This window comes from Sinohyriopsis cumingii, unplaced genomic scaffold (genome assembly GCF_028554795.1).
Source record: "Sinohyriopsis cumingii isolate HCF-2022 unplaced genomic scaffold, ASM2855479v2 utg002639l, whole genome shotgun sequence".
Classification (NCBI taxonomy): domain Eukaryota; kingdom Metazoa; phylum Mollusca; class Bivalvia; order Unionida; family Unionidae; genus Sinohyriopsis; species Sinohyriopsis cumingii.
Window position 1 is genome coordinate 36,868 of NW_028316264.1, and position 19,117 is coordinate 55,984.

General features: G+C 36.2%; 1 protein-coding gene across 1 annotated transcript in view; it reads left to right on the forward strand.

Moving 5' to 3' along the window:
* Positions 1–17,799, forward strand: part of LOC149770134 (uncharacterized) — a gene marked incomplete at its 5' end in the record, with an annotated part of 52,751 nt that extends 34,952 nt beyond the window's left edge. Inside the window, 3 exons of the mRNA XM_089949345.1 lie at positions 6,689–6,777; positions 9,643–10,132; positions 17,672–17,799. Coding sequence (XP_089805471.1) covers positions 6,689–6,777; positions 9,643–10,132; positions 17,672–17,799 — 707 coding nt within the window. The remainder of the gene's footprint in view (positions 1–6,688; positions 6,778–9,642; positions 10,133–17,671) is intronic.
* Between the last annotated feature and the right edge of the window lie 1,318 nt (positions 17,800–19,117).

The window sequence follows — 19,117 nt, forward strand, 5'->3', positions numbered from 1 at the left end:
TGCTGTACCATTGTCTGTCCATTCAGTACTTGATTCATCCATTAGTCATACTGTACCTTTGTCTGTCCATCCAGTACTTGATTCATCCTTTAGTCATGCTGTACCATTGTCTGTCCATTCAGTACTTGATTCATCCATTAGTTATGCTGTACCATTGTATGTCCATCCAGTACTTGATTCATCTATCAGTCATGTTGTACCATTGTCTGTCCATTCAGTACTTGATTCATCTATCAGTCATGCTGTACCATTGTATGTCCATGCAGTATTTGATTCATCCTTTAGTCATGCTGTACCATTGGTTGTTCATTCAGTACTTGATTCATCCATTATTCATGTTGTACCATTGTCTGTCCATTCAGTACTTGATTCATCCATTAGTTATGCTGTACCATTGTATGTCCATTCAGTACTTGATTCATCTATCAGTCATGTTGTACCATTGTCTGTCCATTCAGTACTTGATTCATCCATTAGTTATGCTGTACCATTTTATGTCCATTCAGTACTCGATTCATCTATCAGTCATGTTGTACCATTGTCTGTCCATTCAGTACTTGATTCATCTATCAGTCATGCTGTACCATTGTCTGTCCATTCACTACTTGATTCATCCATTAGTCATAGTGTACCATTGTCTGTCCATCCAGTACTTGATTCATCCTTTAGTGATGCTGTACCACTGGTTGTTCATTCAGTACTTGATTCATCCATTGGTCATGTTGTACCATTGTATGTCCATTCAGTACTTGATTCATCTATCAGTCATGTTGTACCATTGTCTGTCCATTCAGTACTTGATTCATCCATTTGTCATGTTGTATCATTGTATGTCCATCCAATAGTTGATTCATCATGTTGTACCATTGGATGTCCATTTATTCATTAGTCATGTTGTACCATTGGATGTCCATCCAGTACTTGATTCATCCATTAGTTATGCTGCACCATTGTATGTCCATCCAATAGTTGATTCATCATGTTGTACCATTGGATGTCCATTCATCCATTAGTCATGTTGTACCATTGGATGTCCATCCAGTACTTGATTTATCTATCAGTCATGCGGTACTATTGTCTCTCCATCTAATAGTTGATTCATCTATGGATCATGCTGTGCCACTGGCAGCCCTTCCAATACTTGATTTCCTGCATCATTCATGTTGTACCAATGTATGTCCTTCCAATATTTGATTCATCTATGGGTCATGCTGTACCATTGGCAGTCCTTCCAATGGTTGATAACGTCCATCAGTCATACTCTAACCATTGTTTGTCCTTTCAGTACTTGATTTCTGCGTCATTCATGTTGTACCAATGTATGTCCTTCCAATAGTTGATCCATCCATCAGTCATGCTGTACCATTGACAGTCCTTCCAATGGTTGATTCATCCATCAGTCATACTGAATCATTGTTTGTCCTTCCAATACTTGATTCTTGCATCAGTCGTGTTGTACTAATGTATGTCCTTCCAATAGTTAATTCATCCATGGGTCATTTTTATCATTGTCTGTCCTTGCAATAGTTGATTCACTGATCAGTCATGCAGTACCACACAAAACATTACGAGTAATTACTCATAATTGGTGTTTATTTTACTAAAAATAAGTAAAACGTTGATAAAATGTTTTGTCAGAGGGATGAGTAGTTGCAGGGAATTCAAAATAATGTTAAGAAAATTATTTTAATAAATAATATTAAGTAATTATTTTATCAAGTAAAATACTATATCTTAGGAAAAAAAATACTCAGTAAAAGATCACTTAGTAATTATTTTTGAAAAGTAAAATATTATTTAGTAATGAATTTACTGATTAGAATATTATGCTTATTAATTTTGATATGTAAGTGTTGAATAAACACAGAAATACACATTTATGATCATATAAAGGCAGGCGTATCTAAGTAATTTTTAACAAAATAAAACAGAGTGACACGATGTTTTTCGTAACATTGTGGGAACAAATATGTTCAAATATGTTGTAATGAGTTGAATATTCCCCATTTAGGAAAGCAATAGTTTTCCATTCTAGGTAGAGTATAATAAAGATTGAATTAATAAAGATACCAAAATTGAAATTTGGTGTTTTTCCACAAAACATGTATGTCCATGTTAGATTCCCCTGCAGGTTATTGTTGGATTTTGAATGCAGTGTATTCATTTCAATTTTCAAGTTCGATTAACTTTGTTATTAGCCTTAGAAGCTCCTTTAATGATACAGTAATCTTTTTTCTATGTAAAGCTTAAATATCGTGTTCACATAGAGGGGAAGACTACTTAGGTACAAAAAGACACTTCTTATTTTCGCGATAAAATGATCCATTTATTTAAACGGCATGAACTTTCTAATGTAAGCTAGGATGTGCATGTGTGTTTTGGAAAGGGGAAAAGCAAATTGATAAAATAGACTTAGGCCTTTGTTACAAAAAAAACAAAACAAATTTTGTAGTGAGTGAGTGTTTTTAAGAAATCAAAATTCATGAAGCGTAATTCTATATGGAATATTGCCAGAATGGGATAGGGTTCTCTCTCTCTCTCTCTCTCTCTCTCTCTCAAAGAAAACAATAATTATATACCAATCAAAGTTTTAAGTTAGTATGATAAGAACTGCCAATTACCGGGAGGGTGGGTGGTACTTTGTTTTTCTTCTGGCAGCTGATGGTAATAAAAACCTTGATGATAAGAAGCATAAAAGTTAGAACAATGGAATTGTATAAATAATGATCAATGGGTTTTTATTTGCATGTACTTGTGTACACATATATAAAAGGAAACAACTACAGGGAATGATGTTGCCTCTTCACACACATGCAGAAAAATGAATACTACCATTATTCACTTACTTATTATTGCCACTCCGCAAGCATGCATTGTGATATGCTGTGAATTTTGAGTGATCATTTTGACACCCGCAGCAAAATATAATGGATTAAAGAATACTTTGCTTTATTGTAATCTGTGAAATAGGTTTGGTAGAATCAAATAATTGCATGTCCCAAATATTCCAAAAATGTTATCGGCTTGGGACTCTGATATATGCATAAATGTCAAAGCCTACAAATTTGTTGGTTTTATGGGTGGTTTTCAGTTTGTAAACAAATTACTATGTTTGTATAAAAAATGTAAGTGATGTATTCTGTTGCATCCACAGATACATGTCAGCTCTGGCCTTACAGCTTGACATGGCTATGCATGATCTTGCCTGCTTGACAACAACAGTGCAACGAGCTGAATGGAATAATGTCCTCTCTTTAGTTAACTGAAAATGACATATTGCATTTAGAATTCAACTGATTTTCAGTAGTTACGCAAATGGTCATTATGCTGTTCTCCACGATTTTTGATTTGGACCCAATCTCCATTATTGTGAACATTGTGCTTCTTGATTTGGTCCTCATATGCATGTATGGCATGTATTTTTGTGTTAAAAGCAAATGTATGCATTTCCTTTTTCCAGCAAAATCTTTGTGTGATGCATACAGTTTATTATCAAATAAAATTCAAGAAAAACCTACTGACCATTTTAAATGAATCCATCCAAAACAGTGCATCTTTTCGTTAGCAGGGCAGGTATAGCACATCATGTGTGCATTACAACAAAGGTGTTATTCTTAAAAGGTCAGAAAACATTGTTTCATGCAGAAAAAGTGAAAAATAGAAATGTAAATGTATAACTTTTATAAGTGAGAATATCCTTCAGTTTGCTCAGCAATGTGGACATGCCACTTGGTGAAGATAGTGTGAGGTCCTTAAATAATTCCTCCAGTTTGCTCAGCAATTGGACATGCCACTTGGTGAAGATAGTGCGAGGTCCTTAAATGAGCATCCTGCCTAGCATGAATGGAATTCCATGCAGCAAGTAGCATAAGCTGGATTTGGCACCAACTCCTTTATCCAAGGGGATATAATTCTTGCCTGACTCTCATCTACTGTAGGTGGGAAGACAACTTTTAGATTTGTTAATACCTTGTTAATTAGCTTATTAAGTCTGGAGTATTGAGGTAGTGATTTAGTTCTCCATCTTCAGTAATTACATGCACCATAATTAATTGGAAGATTTTCACTTGAGCTATTAAAGATGTCTTTGGCATCCAAAAGGTCAAAGACAAAGGTAACTGTTCTTGAAAGAATAAAAGTGGTTTCTGTGCATGTTAGATTAATATGTAACCCTGGCAAAATAGACCTGATGGGTGAAAATATAAGTATCGATGAGTCTAAATATAAATATTGTTCAGTCTAAATAAAACGAGTGTTAAGTCTAAATACAAGCACTGATCAGTCTAAATATAATTAGTGTTCAGTCTAAATATAACTAATGATATGTCTAAATAGAAGTTATTGTTGTTGTAGGATTTAACACCATTTGTCAGCACAAGATAGGCTATACATGACAGCCAGTATAAACAGTGGGGGAAAACCCCGGAAAGAACCACTGACCCACAGAAGCTACTGGCAAACTTTCTAACATACCCACATTGGCCAAATCCGAGACTTGAACCCACACAGACACAGGTGAGACGGCAGTGATCCGTAATAGTCAGCGCTTTAGACCTCTCGATCACTGTGGGCTCCCTCTACATATAAATACTGATCAGTCGAAATATAAGTACTGTTCAGTCTAATTATTTTTCAGTCTAAATATAAGTATTGTAAATCAATATATTCCAAGAAATGCCCCAAAAAGGTAAGGCAAATATAGACAATGATTATATTATTTAATTAACAAAACCATATTATTCACAGAATGAAGTATTCATCTAGGGTCTGACAAACAAGTATCAGCCACTGTCATGGTTAGTAAAACAAAATATGATAAATAGTAAAAACAAATTGCTGTACAGTACAGTAATGCATGGAACCGGAAGTACATTGTAATGGCATCATCTAAAATTCGTGCTTGCATAAAAGTGAAAGTACATTTTAACTGGCCATCATCTATAACTCATGTTTGCATGGAACTGGAAGTACATTTTAATGGGCCATCATCTAAAACTCGTGTTTGCATGGAACTGGAAGTACATTTCAATGAGCCATCATCTAAAACTCATGTTTGCATGGAACTGGAAGTACGTTTCAATGAGCCATCATCTAAAAATCATGCTTGCATGGAATTGGAAGTACATTTTAATGGGTCAGCTTCTAAAACACATGCTTGCATGGAACCGGAACTACATTTCAATGGGCCATCATCTAAAACTCATGTTTGCATGGAACTGGAGGCACATTTTAATGGGCCATATCTAAAACTCATGCTTGAATGGAACTGGAAGTACATTTGAATGGGTCATTGTCTAAAACTCATGTTTGCATGGAACTGGAAGTATATTTTAATGGGCCATCATCTAAAACTCATTCTTGCATGGAACTGGAAGTACATTTTAATGGGCCATCATCTAAAACTTGTCCTTGCATGGAACTGGAAGTACATTTCAATGGGCCATCATCTAAAAATCATGCTTGCATGGAACTGGAAGAACATTTTAATGGGCCATCATCTAAAAATCATGCTTGCATGGAACTGGAAGTACATTTCAATGGGCCATCGTCTAAAACTTACACTTGCATGGAACTGGAAGTACATTTCAATGGGCCATCATCTAAAACTCACGCTTGCATGGAACTGGAAGTACATTTTAATGGGCCAGCTTCTAAATCTCGTGTACATTTTAATGTTTCGTCATATATAATTCATGATTGCATGGAAGTGGAAGTACATTGTACACCTCATTTTGAAAAATAGGTCCACAACCATGACTTTAATTATATGTCAGAGGTACTACAGTGAAGTAGTAGAAATCTTTGCCATCACTTGCAACAAAAAGAATCGTTGGTTTAGGCATGCTGTAAATAATGGATTTATGTCAGATGTGTCTTGATAACCACCATCATATGAAAAATAATTACTTATTTTCATTCATTGTGTAGGACTTTTAGTCACAGAACGTTTGTATTATATGCCATTTATGGTATTCACATTGCGCACACAAATTTCCATCATGTATGAAGATATTGCTATTAAATACAACATGTGTTATATGCCATTAATAGTTCATAGGACTATTCCGTACAACACATGTTATATGCCATTGATAGTTCATAGGAATATTAAACACAACACTCAAATATTGCCATTCATGGTACTCATATTGCATATTGTAATATCTTATTTCAAACTGGTTCATATGACTATTAAACACAACTTGTTTGTATTATATGTCATTCATGGTTCATAATACTACAAAACACAACACACGTATTATATGCCATTCATGGTACTCTCATTGCACATCAGAGGCGTAGCTATGATATTTTGCGCCCGGGGACGAACTATAAAAATGGCGCCCCAGCCACCTCCCCGTTTAATCACATTTTTGAATATTACCCTTGTTTACTTATTATAATGTAACGTTGTAAGCCTCATTTTGGCGCACCTGTACCTTGGCGCCCGTGGACATATGTACCCCCTGCCCCCTCCCACCCCCAGCTACGCCTCTGTTGCACATACAAAGTTATGTTACGTTTATGACTATTCAAACACAGCATGTATATGTTAAATGATATTAATGGTTTATATAACCATAAACACAGCACTCACATATGACGAACCATTCGCGGTATTCACATTGCAGATTTTAATATCCTATCTCAAATTGCTAAAACTGACATAATTTGGTTTTTTATGCAGCAGGTCACAGAGTACTGGAATTTACAGGAAGTGATGACAGGAAAGAGATTGTCACTGCAGCAACATCAACATGGATGGAACAGGATAATGTAAATACCCATTTTGCAATTTATGCAAAACTGTACTGTTTACCACTCAAATGAATAAGGACTGACATAGTGCTCTTTTCAACTCAGGGAATATTATCATATGCTATGGGATTAGCGTTCTATTATTACTTTTATTTTCTTAATGTGCATGTCTCTGAGACTAATACATAATTAATACATAATTCTTAATATATGTATACTTCCATAGTGAATGGCTGTATCCAGGTTTGTTTTCTCTGCCAATACATTTTGTGTCCGGATGCAATGTCTCACTGCATTTACTTGTACTGGTCGTTGTTGAACCCCTTACAGATAGTATGGTGAATTATTTGGGCAAATTTTCTTTTGATATTGTCCATGTAACGCTATAAAGCATAGCTTTGCACCAGTTTTATATTCAATGATATGAGGCAGGCACAAAGATACAACAGGGTCCCATCAGCCATAATCATTCCAACAGACCAATTCAAAGCCACAACCTTCCAGGAAGAAATAATCGACCTTCTCCATAAAAGAGCGGTAAATATCGTTCAAATATAATTCCATGGGATTTTATTCCATACTTTTCTTGGTCACAAGGGCGAATAGCGCTCATTGTATTGACCTCTCCTTGACCTTGGCACTTCATTCGATACATTTATGCTCATTTGTTCTCAATGGAAACACCACAGTGCAATACGAATGCCGTGCAAGAAGGAGACTTCACAATCAGCATGGATTTAAAAGACACGTGTTTCTACATCCATATCGACAAGACTTCAAAGAAGTTCTCGCATTTCACCTACAACTACATCGTTTATCAATTATCAGCGCTCCAATTTGGGTTCAGCTTCAGTCCCTAACCTGATGAACAATGCTATGGCTTATGTGAGGATAGCAAGTTACCTGAATGACATCTTGCAAAAAACATCAGGTGAGTTTATATTAAGATGATTTGATAATCCTTGTCACAGAACATACAAACCAGGATGTTTTCATCAACAAGGACAAGACTGACCTAGTTCATTCATTTATCCAGATTACGGATTTACCACAGCGGTAAAGCACACCTCTCAGGAATGAGCATTCGAAATCAGGATGGTAGTGGCTTTGTTTCGAGTAATTCTCTCTCCACATGAGATCCTTGCCTCGTAGGCTTTTCAACGTGGCAGGGTACCTCATCATCCTTGAACGCATTTATATGTGACCATTACCAGTGATTATTTTATCCCAACGAATGCCGTCATTTTAACCTCTGGACCAACCTCTCACCTTCTGGGCATTTATGAGGTACCTTCGATAGTCTCTGGGCAACCTAACTTGGCCCACAGCAGGTATACTTCTGTTAAGTCCAACCACCAGAGATCAGTCTGTACCAACATAAGGACAGATGGCTGGGAGTTCTTCTACTACCATGCTTCCGGGAAGTTAGTGGAGTGTGGTTTCCCCCAGGTCCAGCATCTACATATCAATATTCTCGAGAGGGCCATTTTGAAAGACTCACTGGAGAGAGTCCTTATTCTATCTGGCAACTCTGCGGTGGCGACTTACCTCAAACGACAAGGCAGAACCAAGTCCTGAGGCGTTTGCCTACTGGTGTAGGACTTTCTAATGTGGTGCTGTCAACAATAAATCCATGTCCAGTTTTATTATATTACTAGATGCCTATACATAATAGCGGATTGTTTGTCCCGGAACAGTCAGGTGACACAGATGGAATGGTCTCTGTTTGAAAAAGGATAAGTCGCTTAAGCTTGCCAGACATTATGACCTTTGGTTATGTAATAATGGTACTGACTGCCCAGCAACATGGGTGACCTATTTTCAGCTTCTCGAGTTAGCCAAGTTTTATTAAATTTGTGTCAAATGATCTTATATGATTGTCCATGAATATTTTGCTCATGGTAGCTACCCAGTACATCACTGTGGACTTTGTAGATGTATTAAAAACCTAAATTTTAACATTCACAATAAAAGTCAGTTTTAATCAAATTCAGTAAGAATATTTTTACCACAGCTTCTATCAAACATTTTCTTTGGCGGTATCTGTATATATTTTGTAGCATCCTTAGCTAGTTCTTCGATGGAACGTCTGAACAAATTTCAGTCAAACATTGTAGGCACAATTATTAAGAAATGTGCTATTGAAATTGTGTTAAATAATCACCAACAAATGGTTTGGTTTCTATTACAACTGTATGGACAACATTTCAATATCTTTATTAGAATATATGTGTCAATTTTGTTCAGTCTTAGAAGGAATGTCGCTATGAATATTCTCCATCATAATTCCGTTCAGTGTTGATCCACTGGCAAGAGAGTGGTTTCTTTGTCAACAAGGATGAAAAACTATTTTCATCTTCCCCAAAATGTATGAGCTAATTTTCACAAGTGTGGTTGGAGAGTTAATGTGACTACAAACTAAACTAAACGAACTATTGTCCTAGCATGAACATATTTTACATTCATGCAGTTGAGGACATTTAAACATCTAGTCCTAGCACGAAAACCGTTCACATCCGTACAGAGGATTACATTTCACAATATAGTCAAACAAAGGTTAAGCAGAGTAGTAACACTGTTAAACACCATATCAGGAAACTCGTTGTTCTAGCAATTGCTTCAACTATAGCTCCTGTCTTATTGCTGTATTTATGTTTGAAATTAATGTAAACTAGGTGAACAATAACAGGGCCCATTGCATTACAGAATCAACAGTATATGTGTGTTATTCATGAAAAAACAACATGGAAGTCTATCTTTTGATTAACTTTTCTGCTCTCATAATTGTTGCAACATGTATTTCTTACTTTGGAAGCAGTGTAATGTTAAACTGTATTGTATATAATAAGCAGGTGTTAATATTGGTGTTATATTTCTTTGTAGCAAAAGAAGGATCCAACTGAGCAAATAGATTATCGGGCACTAGATCTGGCTGCATCAGAGAAACCCCAGCTGTTTTTGCCACCAGGAAAGAAATACCATGTATTTTTCAGTTACGCTAACCAAGATATGAAGTGGGTAAAGGAAACTGTTGAGAAATTAGAAAAGGAACACGGATTTATTTGTTGTGAGTATGATAGAGACAATACTCCAGGAACACCATTGATGCTCTTTGCTGAGAATAGCATTATAGATGCGTACAAAACTGTTGTAGTTATGACCAGTGAAGCTTTTGAGAGTGGTTTTGTTAATCACGAAATTGAAATGGCCTTGAGTCAAGGTATTCATGAAAAGAGAAAATGTCTTGTCCCAGTATTACTAAAAGACTGTAAAGTTCCTCTTCGCCTTCATGCCCTAAACTATGTTGATGTTCGGGATCCAATTCCAAGAGAAATCTGGTGGCCCAAGTTATTAACGGTGCTACAGACTCAAGGTGAGAAAATATTTTACTTGATTTAAATGTTTGTAACATTGAATATTTCGCAGTTGTAATTAAGTGTCATGCACGTTTCTTAAACTGTTAAACTGAGAGTAAATTTAAATTATTTGCTGAAAGTGTTTTATTGTAATTCATTCAATGAATTATACTAAGCAATCGCGTTGTACCAGTAATAAATACTTTTATCATTCAATTTGGGGGGGGGGAGTTAATATAATTGTCAGTTAATCCATTGTCATTATATAATGATAGTTATATCTTACATATAAATACATGATTTCAATCACCTTCTCGCTTTGTGACCGCATGATATATGGCTTGAACAACTGTAAGTTGTTTGCACTATTATCAGTATCTCCTTAGAAAATAGTGTTACACTGATATTGAATATTTAATTTGATCGAAAAAGTATAGATTCTATTCTTGGCTAAAATAAAATTTCATGACATAAAATTATAAGTATGTTATGTTATGAGATAAATTATTTTGAAACTAACCCATCTCATTTGTGTTTGAAAGACTCATTTATGCAATCTGATGGCCACATATAATTCCATCATCATCAGTCTTTTGCCAAAGCTACGGCAAAGAGCTCTATGTGCTATGTAATCTAATTGCCCTGTGTCATACATAATCAGTCTTGTGCCAAAGCTATGGCAAAGAGCTCTATATGCTATGTAATCTAATTGCCCTGTATCATACATCATCAGTCGTGTGTCCAGGCTAACATTAAGAGCTGTGTATGCCATGTAATCTAATTGCCCTGTGTCATACATCAGCAGTCGTGTGTCCAGGCTAACATTAAGAGCTGTGTATGCCGTGTAATCTAATTGCCCTGTGTCATACATCAGCAGTTGTGTGTCCAGGCTAACATTAAGAGCTGTGTATGCCGTGTAATCTAATTGCCCTGTGTCATACATCAGCAGTTGTGTGTCCAGGCTAACATTAAGAGCTCTATATGCTATGCAATCTAATTGCCCTATATCAGTCATACATCATCAGTCTAGTGTCCAGGCTAACATTAAGAGCTCTGTATTTCGTGTAATCTAATTGCCCTATATCAGTCATACATCATCAGTCGTGTGTCCAGGCTAACATTAAGAGCTCTGTATGCCGCGTAATCTAATTGCCCTGTATCATACATCATCAGTCGTGTGTCCAGGCTAACATTAAGAGTTGTGTACAACTTCTTCATACATTGTTTTAACGTTCTTAATTGTGATGTTTTCTATCACAATTATGACATTTTAGTTTTCTGCACATAAAGTTAATATTTCATCAGTCATAGCTGGATTACAAAATGCAGACGTATTTCATCAACCATCAAAACTAATGCTAAAAATCGAAAATGCTTCATTCTAAATAACTATTTGACCAATTCGTGATTAAAACACTACTAGTTGGTGGAGTCCACCAACTGAAATAATACATGAACACACTATAATTAAAAAGAATCCTTCCAATGAAACACCCCATAAATCCTCACAGATGTCCAAGCCTCGAAAAAATACGAAAATCAGGACTGACATTGAATCTGGTAGTCACGAGTTTCTCATTCAGTAAATATGATGGATGCGGGAGGTCACAGTTTCGAACACTGGCTGATTCATACCAAAGACTTTAAAATATGGTACAAACAGCTGCCTTGCTAGGTGCTTAGCACTGGACGGCCTTGTTTCAAGATAATGTGACTTGGTTAGACATGATGCTCCAGCGTTAGACACCACTATAAATGGACACAATGCATACATCATAGCGATATGACTGAACACTTGTTAAAGCTACATTAAAAATCTAAATCACAAACACAGTAGATAAGAACCATAGTGCAATACTTGCAGTTTTGATTATGGATTGTCCATTCTGTACGAATGATGTAGGTGCATTGGTAGGTTTCCCACTCTATACCTAGGATGTAGACACACAGTCAAGTGTTCACTAGATATCGCTGATGTAGACACAGTGGGCCGTTATCCACTTTGTACCATGCATCTAGACATGGAAGATGCCTGACCACTCTTTACATTAGATGTAGACACAGGGGGCCGTTATCCGCTTTGTACGTTGCATCTAGACACAGAAGATGACTGACCACTCATTACATTAGATGTAGACGTAGGAGACGATTATCCAGTGTAGAAAATATTTTTCATCTGGGTTTTATTTGCTTGGATATGTATCATTCCTGTCTCATTTCAGAAATAACATGAGTAATATGAATACAACATTGCTTCTTCATCAACTTCTTATATTTTTATACCTTTGCAAACACACATGGAGTAATTGTCATATACTATTGAATAAAATATTATCATACCTTTATGTTCTTTCCAAAAATGCTATTTCATCACATTACTGTTGGGGTTTGCCAAGTAAACAGTATATTTAATGTTATTAAAATTAATAAATATCAACCCTTTAAATAGAATTTCCCTCAGCACATTTAAAATATAATGGATAAGGCAGTACTACTGTAAACATGAACATAATGGAAATGGAACAGAATGGAAATATTTAATTACAACTGTACAATTAATCCTATAAGTTCAATTTAGGCCTGATTTTGATGTACTTTTGGTTATGTTACAGCTTATTACACAAAATATATAAAAAAGGTAGTCACATTTTTAAAATGTTACATTTTTACCTTCAATGTAGCATTTAAAATATTCTCATGTGCTGTCAGTGGACGCGAGGTTTCGATTCTTAACACAAAACACAACTGTACCCCGAGAGAAAATGTTATGTTGCTGTTAGATAGAACATTACATCTGTTCTTGCATATAAGGGCAGCGCATTCTTATCAGACAGATTTATACTCTAATTGTATTGAAATCATCCATATAGCAGGGCCATGTGCAGTGCACTTGGATGATGTCAATATAATCCTTTGCAACCATGCAGTTCAGTAGGAAACGAGGGCAGCATGTTCATAAAGTTAATGTCAATACAGTTTAGCATGGAATCACATATTTACTTATACTGCAACTGTGAGCTCATAGTATTTAATGATGTTCCTAAGATTAAGCATGCTTGAACCAACCAGCAAGATGGTTTCCCAGCTGGGGTGTATTTGATTTTTCAGCCTGCCTTGGTTAGTATCCAGCCAGTGAGCCATGGGCTTGCAGTGGTTTGCACTGCGAATATGCTGATGATAAGGTGATCAGTTTCCTTGTATTCAGATACACATACATCGGTATGTTTCTTTCATCATTGTGTGTAAGCATGCCCATTCGAAATATACCATTTCAGCAAGCGTTCATTGCGAGCAGCCTTATTGTTATTAGCATTTTCTCAGTGATGGTCAAGCTTAACAGTGATAACTGGATGACATTTCAGGGCAACGGCCAAAGTTCACAGCTGTCCAAATATTGAATACGTTGTCCATAAATAGAAAGCTATGTTATCCCATTGCTCTTGCAGTGAAACATTTAAACATTTGGGCACTCTCTTCCATGCCTATGCCCAGTCTACTTCCGGGGTAGAAGGCGTACATGTCAAGACTTAAAATTGCATCCACATTGTTGCCATTGGAGTTCTTCCAGGGACCACCACGTCAAAACATCAACGCTTCATTCTTGTTGACTCGTAGCACTACCAAATGTGAAGACTAACTGAAATATTTTTGCTAGCCAACTCATAAGGGTTGAATGTGTTATTTTTATTGTGGCCAATATAATTGGTAAGTATTTTTCATAGGTTTGAAATCATTTAGTTTCAGCAAGCACACACTGCTTCTTGTTCTTTCTCTTGTTTTCATTGCCTAGAACCCAAACTTAAATCGGCACACTTGCATATGTCACCACCATCAGTTTTCTTCAGGATAATTGCACGCTTGAGACTTCTTTCCTGATAGGTTAGACATACGGTTGCACCTGTTTTTTCACTTGGTTTTCCAAGATCGCTTGCATTTACCAGCTTGCCCTTGTTAGGCGTTGTGCTCAGTGGGTATTTTCAATGTTTTCTACCACACTGCACAATGAGCCCACTTCACAGTCCTCATAGTGGCCAGGTTGTTTTAGTGAGGCTGTCAGATGGGATAGAAATCATACACGGATGAAAACATAATGGCTGCCACAACATCTAGGAGAGATGCAAGAATAGATGCTGCATATACATCGCCCACTCATCTATTCAGGATTATCCAATCACCCCAAACTTAGTGCCTTTTCATAGTGCAAGGCTGCTAAGAGCAAGTTGTAAGTCCTCTTGGACCTGAAAAATGATGTAGATGTGTGCATTGACCTGAAACTCTTTCTTGGTATTGCTATGATAATGATACCAACAAGGGTCTTAGGGTGTAATTGCAGATGCGGCTTTACTATAACAATATCAAAGGGGACTCAGATCCATAGATTACAATAGCTCCCAAGCAGCCGAAATCCTACCTTCTTGTCATCCATGATTTTTATTATCTTTCACTTACCGACACCCCATGCGCAGTTGAGTGTTTCCCGGAACCACTGCAGTGCAATACATTTCCTGTGACTGAGCTACAGTCGATTTTTCAGGTGCATTGTGCACTATACCCCTCTTCCTAAATCACTCATGTGCCAATCGGTCCAAAAATGTACAGCATACAAAACAGTGAGGGCAAGACTTAAATAGAGACCTCAAGCAAATGGAGAATGGGGTACGCTAATGGTTAGACATCGAAAAGACAATTTAATGGGGGTAGGTGTAGAGTAGTGTTTAATGGAAGAATGCTTATCTTATGATCGGTTTGTAAACAATTCTCACAAAACAGCTTTTTCTAATGAAGGTATTATTTTTAGCATATATGCCCTTATTCCCAAGATAACCAATTTCTGATAGACCATGAAAACATAACTCTGCGAGACTTCACACATTATATATACGAGTGGAATGTTATGTTCCTCCGCAACATTGTGCATTATTTCACTGCCTTTTGCATAACAAAAACTCTTCCTTGAATTGATAAATTACAGAAATCTCTTAGTGAAATAACCATCAACGTTGAAAGTTAATTTTCTAAATTGTTTTTTTAGTGGACTATTGATACTATGATTTTATTTCAAGTAATAAGGAAGCTGCTTCTCGTCATGTAGCAGATGTCTGAGTTCCACATCAGGAATTTTAAAGTCACTACTCCATTATGAACCTTAGCAATTAAACAAAGCAATGAATTCAAAAGAAACTCATTTTGATTGCCTTCCTTGAAATTTTTTATTATATTTGTGACTGATTAGGATAATTAAATGCAGATTAATTGTTGCCCACACAATAATAATATAACAGTGTTTAATTGGTCAAGGGAAATGAACTGACACAACACACAGCTGTAACCACATTTAGGATTAGCATGACGAGAAAATGGTTTCATGTTCCATTCCCTCTGACATGAAAAAAGGTATAATTAGTACGATAATACAGTAGAGGTGTGCTTTTAATTGAGTGCTACTATGCAAGAAATACATCTTCAAATATGAGATTTAAACACAGGAGTTAATTAGGTTCTCAATGAAACACGGGCATATATTTGATGATAGATTTACGTCTTTATGTTTGGGTACATGATGACATGTCTCATTTATTATGATAACGCACAAATAGAAACAAAATCTATTGAATAAACCAATAATTCCAATTGACAAAAGTTTTTTTTTGGCCATTTGTTCCTTAAAGTGTTCCCACTAGTAGGCACTAGTGACATTGTCACTGATCAAAATTACATCAAAAATTGTTATTTAAAGTGTACTGAGAATGTATATTGTAAAGAAAATGTAACAATTTATAAGAATGAGTTCCTATGATAAGTTGTACATTTCATGATGTCGATTCCAATTTTTCAGACACAAATCACAGGTTTGTTTTAACGATACAACAAGCAAACTTTTGCAGCTTTATTTACCAACTTCAATCACGCTTTTCTTCCCATTTCAATAAGGGCCACATCCTTTGGCATATTTTATGAGATTCATGCCTGTTATAAATATGTTCACAATTTATCCAGCGTGCAATTTATCGAGGGAGTTTTGTATTTTCTCGTTGTGCATGTGCCATCCTTGTGAATATTACCAAAACAAAGTACTCTAAAATTGGGATGAATGATAGATGAGGATAGTTCTTGCTCTTTGCAGTATGCAAGCTTTTTTTGCCAATTATTTGTGTCCCACAAGCCCCACACATATTTTATTTTGTCTGTAGCCCTCTCCTACAATGATGAAAAAACAAAGAAGTACTGTTTCCTTGTCTTTGTCTTTGCCTATGAAGTGCATAATACTTGTAACTTTGGCACTTGTCAAAAATTGTATCTGTGCTAACCAAAATTCACTGACATTTGTTTAGTTCCCTCATAATTGGGAATATATTATCTTTCATGGTTGTATTTAGATAAAAATATTCAGTGTTTGTTCTATGTTATTTTTTATCAGTACTGGCAAACTCTTTATCTTGAATAAGCGACTGGCTGACCTCAGGCAATCTTACTTTGTTTTCGACTTTCGTAGCTTCTTATTATTGCCTCATCTGTCGCATTCTCTGTGGCCTTTAGTGTTGCCTCCAAGTCTTCAACATGCATCTTAAGGCTTACAATATGAATTTTGGGCTATTTTTAAGTTCCCATAGATGATTATAATGTATTTGTCTTTGACTAGATCATTGGCTCAGTGTCACGTAGCCAATGTAACAAACCACAGGGGCCATCTTAACAATTTTGCTCCTTTTATTCGCAATGATTTAGACAAACTTCCTATGATGTCTAGTTGGCCATAATGAAAGCAGTGCTGATGTTACATCCATTATAGCTTCCATGGCAGTCATATTGAAAACCCAATTTAATATTGCTATTCCTCTCGAGTGGAAATCACAGTATGGGTTTTTCACCAGAAGACTTCTTCTGGTGTCATGTTAGTCCTAAATGAAAATGGTGCCATCTGATATCATCTTGAAAACCTTGTCATCACTAAACCATCTGAATCAGCATGTAGATTTCACTGACAGTATTCTTATGGCATATAGTCAGTCTTGAATGAAACTAGTGCCGATCTGAAGTACAATATGACCAATATGGCAGTAGTCTTAAACATGTTTCATTACTCTTTCTGATTGTCATATGGATGCCATACTGATAAGGTTTGAATGTTTGTCATCCATGAGCATAAGTGTCTAGGAAATCGAGTTACTCAGAGACCCCTCTCTTCCTCAACATATGAAGACAAAAGAGCAATTCAATACAATTGTTAGTATCATCAATATAGTAAACTTGAATTTTGCAGAGGCAAAACTTGACATGTATCTAGATGCACATGAATAATACTGAGCTGTACCATATTCTATTTTATATTTTCCATCCAAACCCACATAATTGTGCATAAATTTGAAAAGGCTAGAAACTTGTTAAAACATTCTTGTTAGCAGACTAGTTTTCATAGACAAATGTAATAATAGTTTTTAACTTTTGCAGAGTTTAATTAATACCATATTTAAAATTTAGTGTCATGGTTCTGTTGGCAAAGCTAATATCATCTTCTTTGTTTTGTTTTTCTTGCTGGAAAAAAAACACCTCCCTAGGAGTCCCTGAGAACAATCAACGAACACAACATTTAAGTGAGGAGACATCTACACATGTAAGTAGTCTACATCAGTCTCTTAAGCGTAGAGACTATGCCACCTACCACAATATAACAGATTCTCAATAGTAGACACTTTGCCATCCACTACAATATATCAGATTCATAAGCGTAGACACTTTGCCATCCACTACAACATATCAGATTCACAAGCGTAGACACTTCGCCATCTACAACAACATATCTGATTTATAAGCGTAGACACTTTTCCATCCACTACAACATATCAGATTCATAAGCGTATACACTTTGCCATCCACTACAACATATCAGATTCATAAGCGTAGACACTTTGCCATCCACTACAACATGTCAGATTTATAAGCGTAGACACTTTGCCATCCACTACAACATATCAGATTCATAAGCGTAGACACTTTGCCACCCACTACAACATATCAGATTCATAAGCGTAGACACTTTGCCACCCACTACAACATATCAGATTCATAAGCGTAGACACTTTGCCATCCACTACAACATATCAGATTCATAAGCGTAGACGCTTTGTCATCCATTGCAATATATCAGATTCATAAGCATAGACACTTTTCCATCCACTTCAATATATCAGATTCATAAACGTAGACACTATGCTACCCACAATTTATACACGTAATTATGAGATTGTTGTACAGTGTACATAACCTTGTATATATATATATTGTAATAATACTAGTATCAACGATACTTATATTCTTAGCTGGTACATGATATTTTCTCAAAAAAAAACACTTTTGAAAGGTTAACCTGTGCTCAGCAACACTTGCCTGCAATGGCCAATTCTGTTATTGTTATTGCTGTTGTTTTTGTAAGGTTTAACGCCATTTTTCAGCGCAAGATACATGATGGCCAGTATAAATGGCGGAGGATGAACCCAGGAAAAGCCCAGAAAGAACCATCAACATATGAGAAGCTACTGGCAATCTTTCTCACATACCCACTTTGGCCAAGCCTGAGACTCGAACCCATGCTGACAGTGGTAAGATGGCAGTGATACGTAACAGTGAGCACTTTAGACCACTCGGCCTTCTGTTCTTTTCTGCCTTTTCCCATTATTCGCAGCTGGTGACAGCTTTAATTGTATATAACACTATCTTCATTCACCATGGATACCTGTTTTTTGTATAACAGCATCCCTCATTAATACAATATCGCAACCTGCAAAGAAAACATGGGTTGCTGAGCCTTCCCTCAGATGGGCTATTTGCTCAAGCTTTAAGCAAGTGTTGGTAAGTTTCACGATTATCTGTTCAACAACCAACACTTTCTAAAAATGAAAATAAATGAAAACATAACCCCTTCATATGAAAATATTTTCAGGACAAGACGAGCAATATCTCTTTTATGCGACATCCATAGTCCTCGTAAAATGTTTTAGGCATAT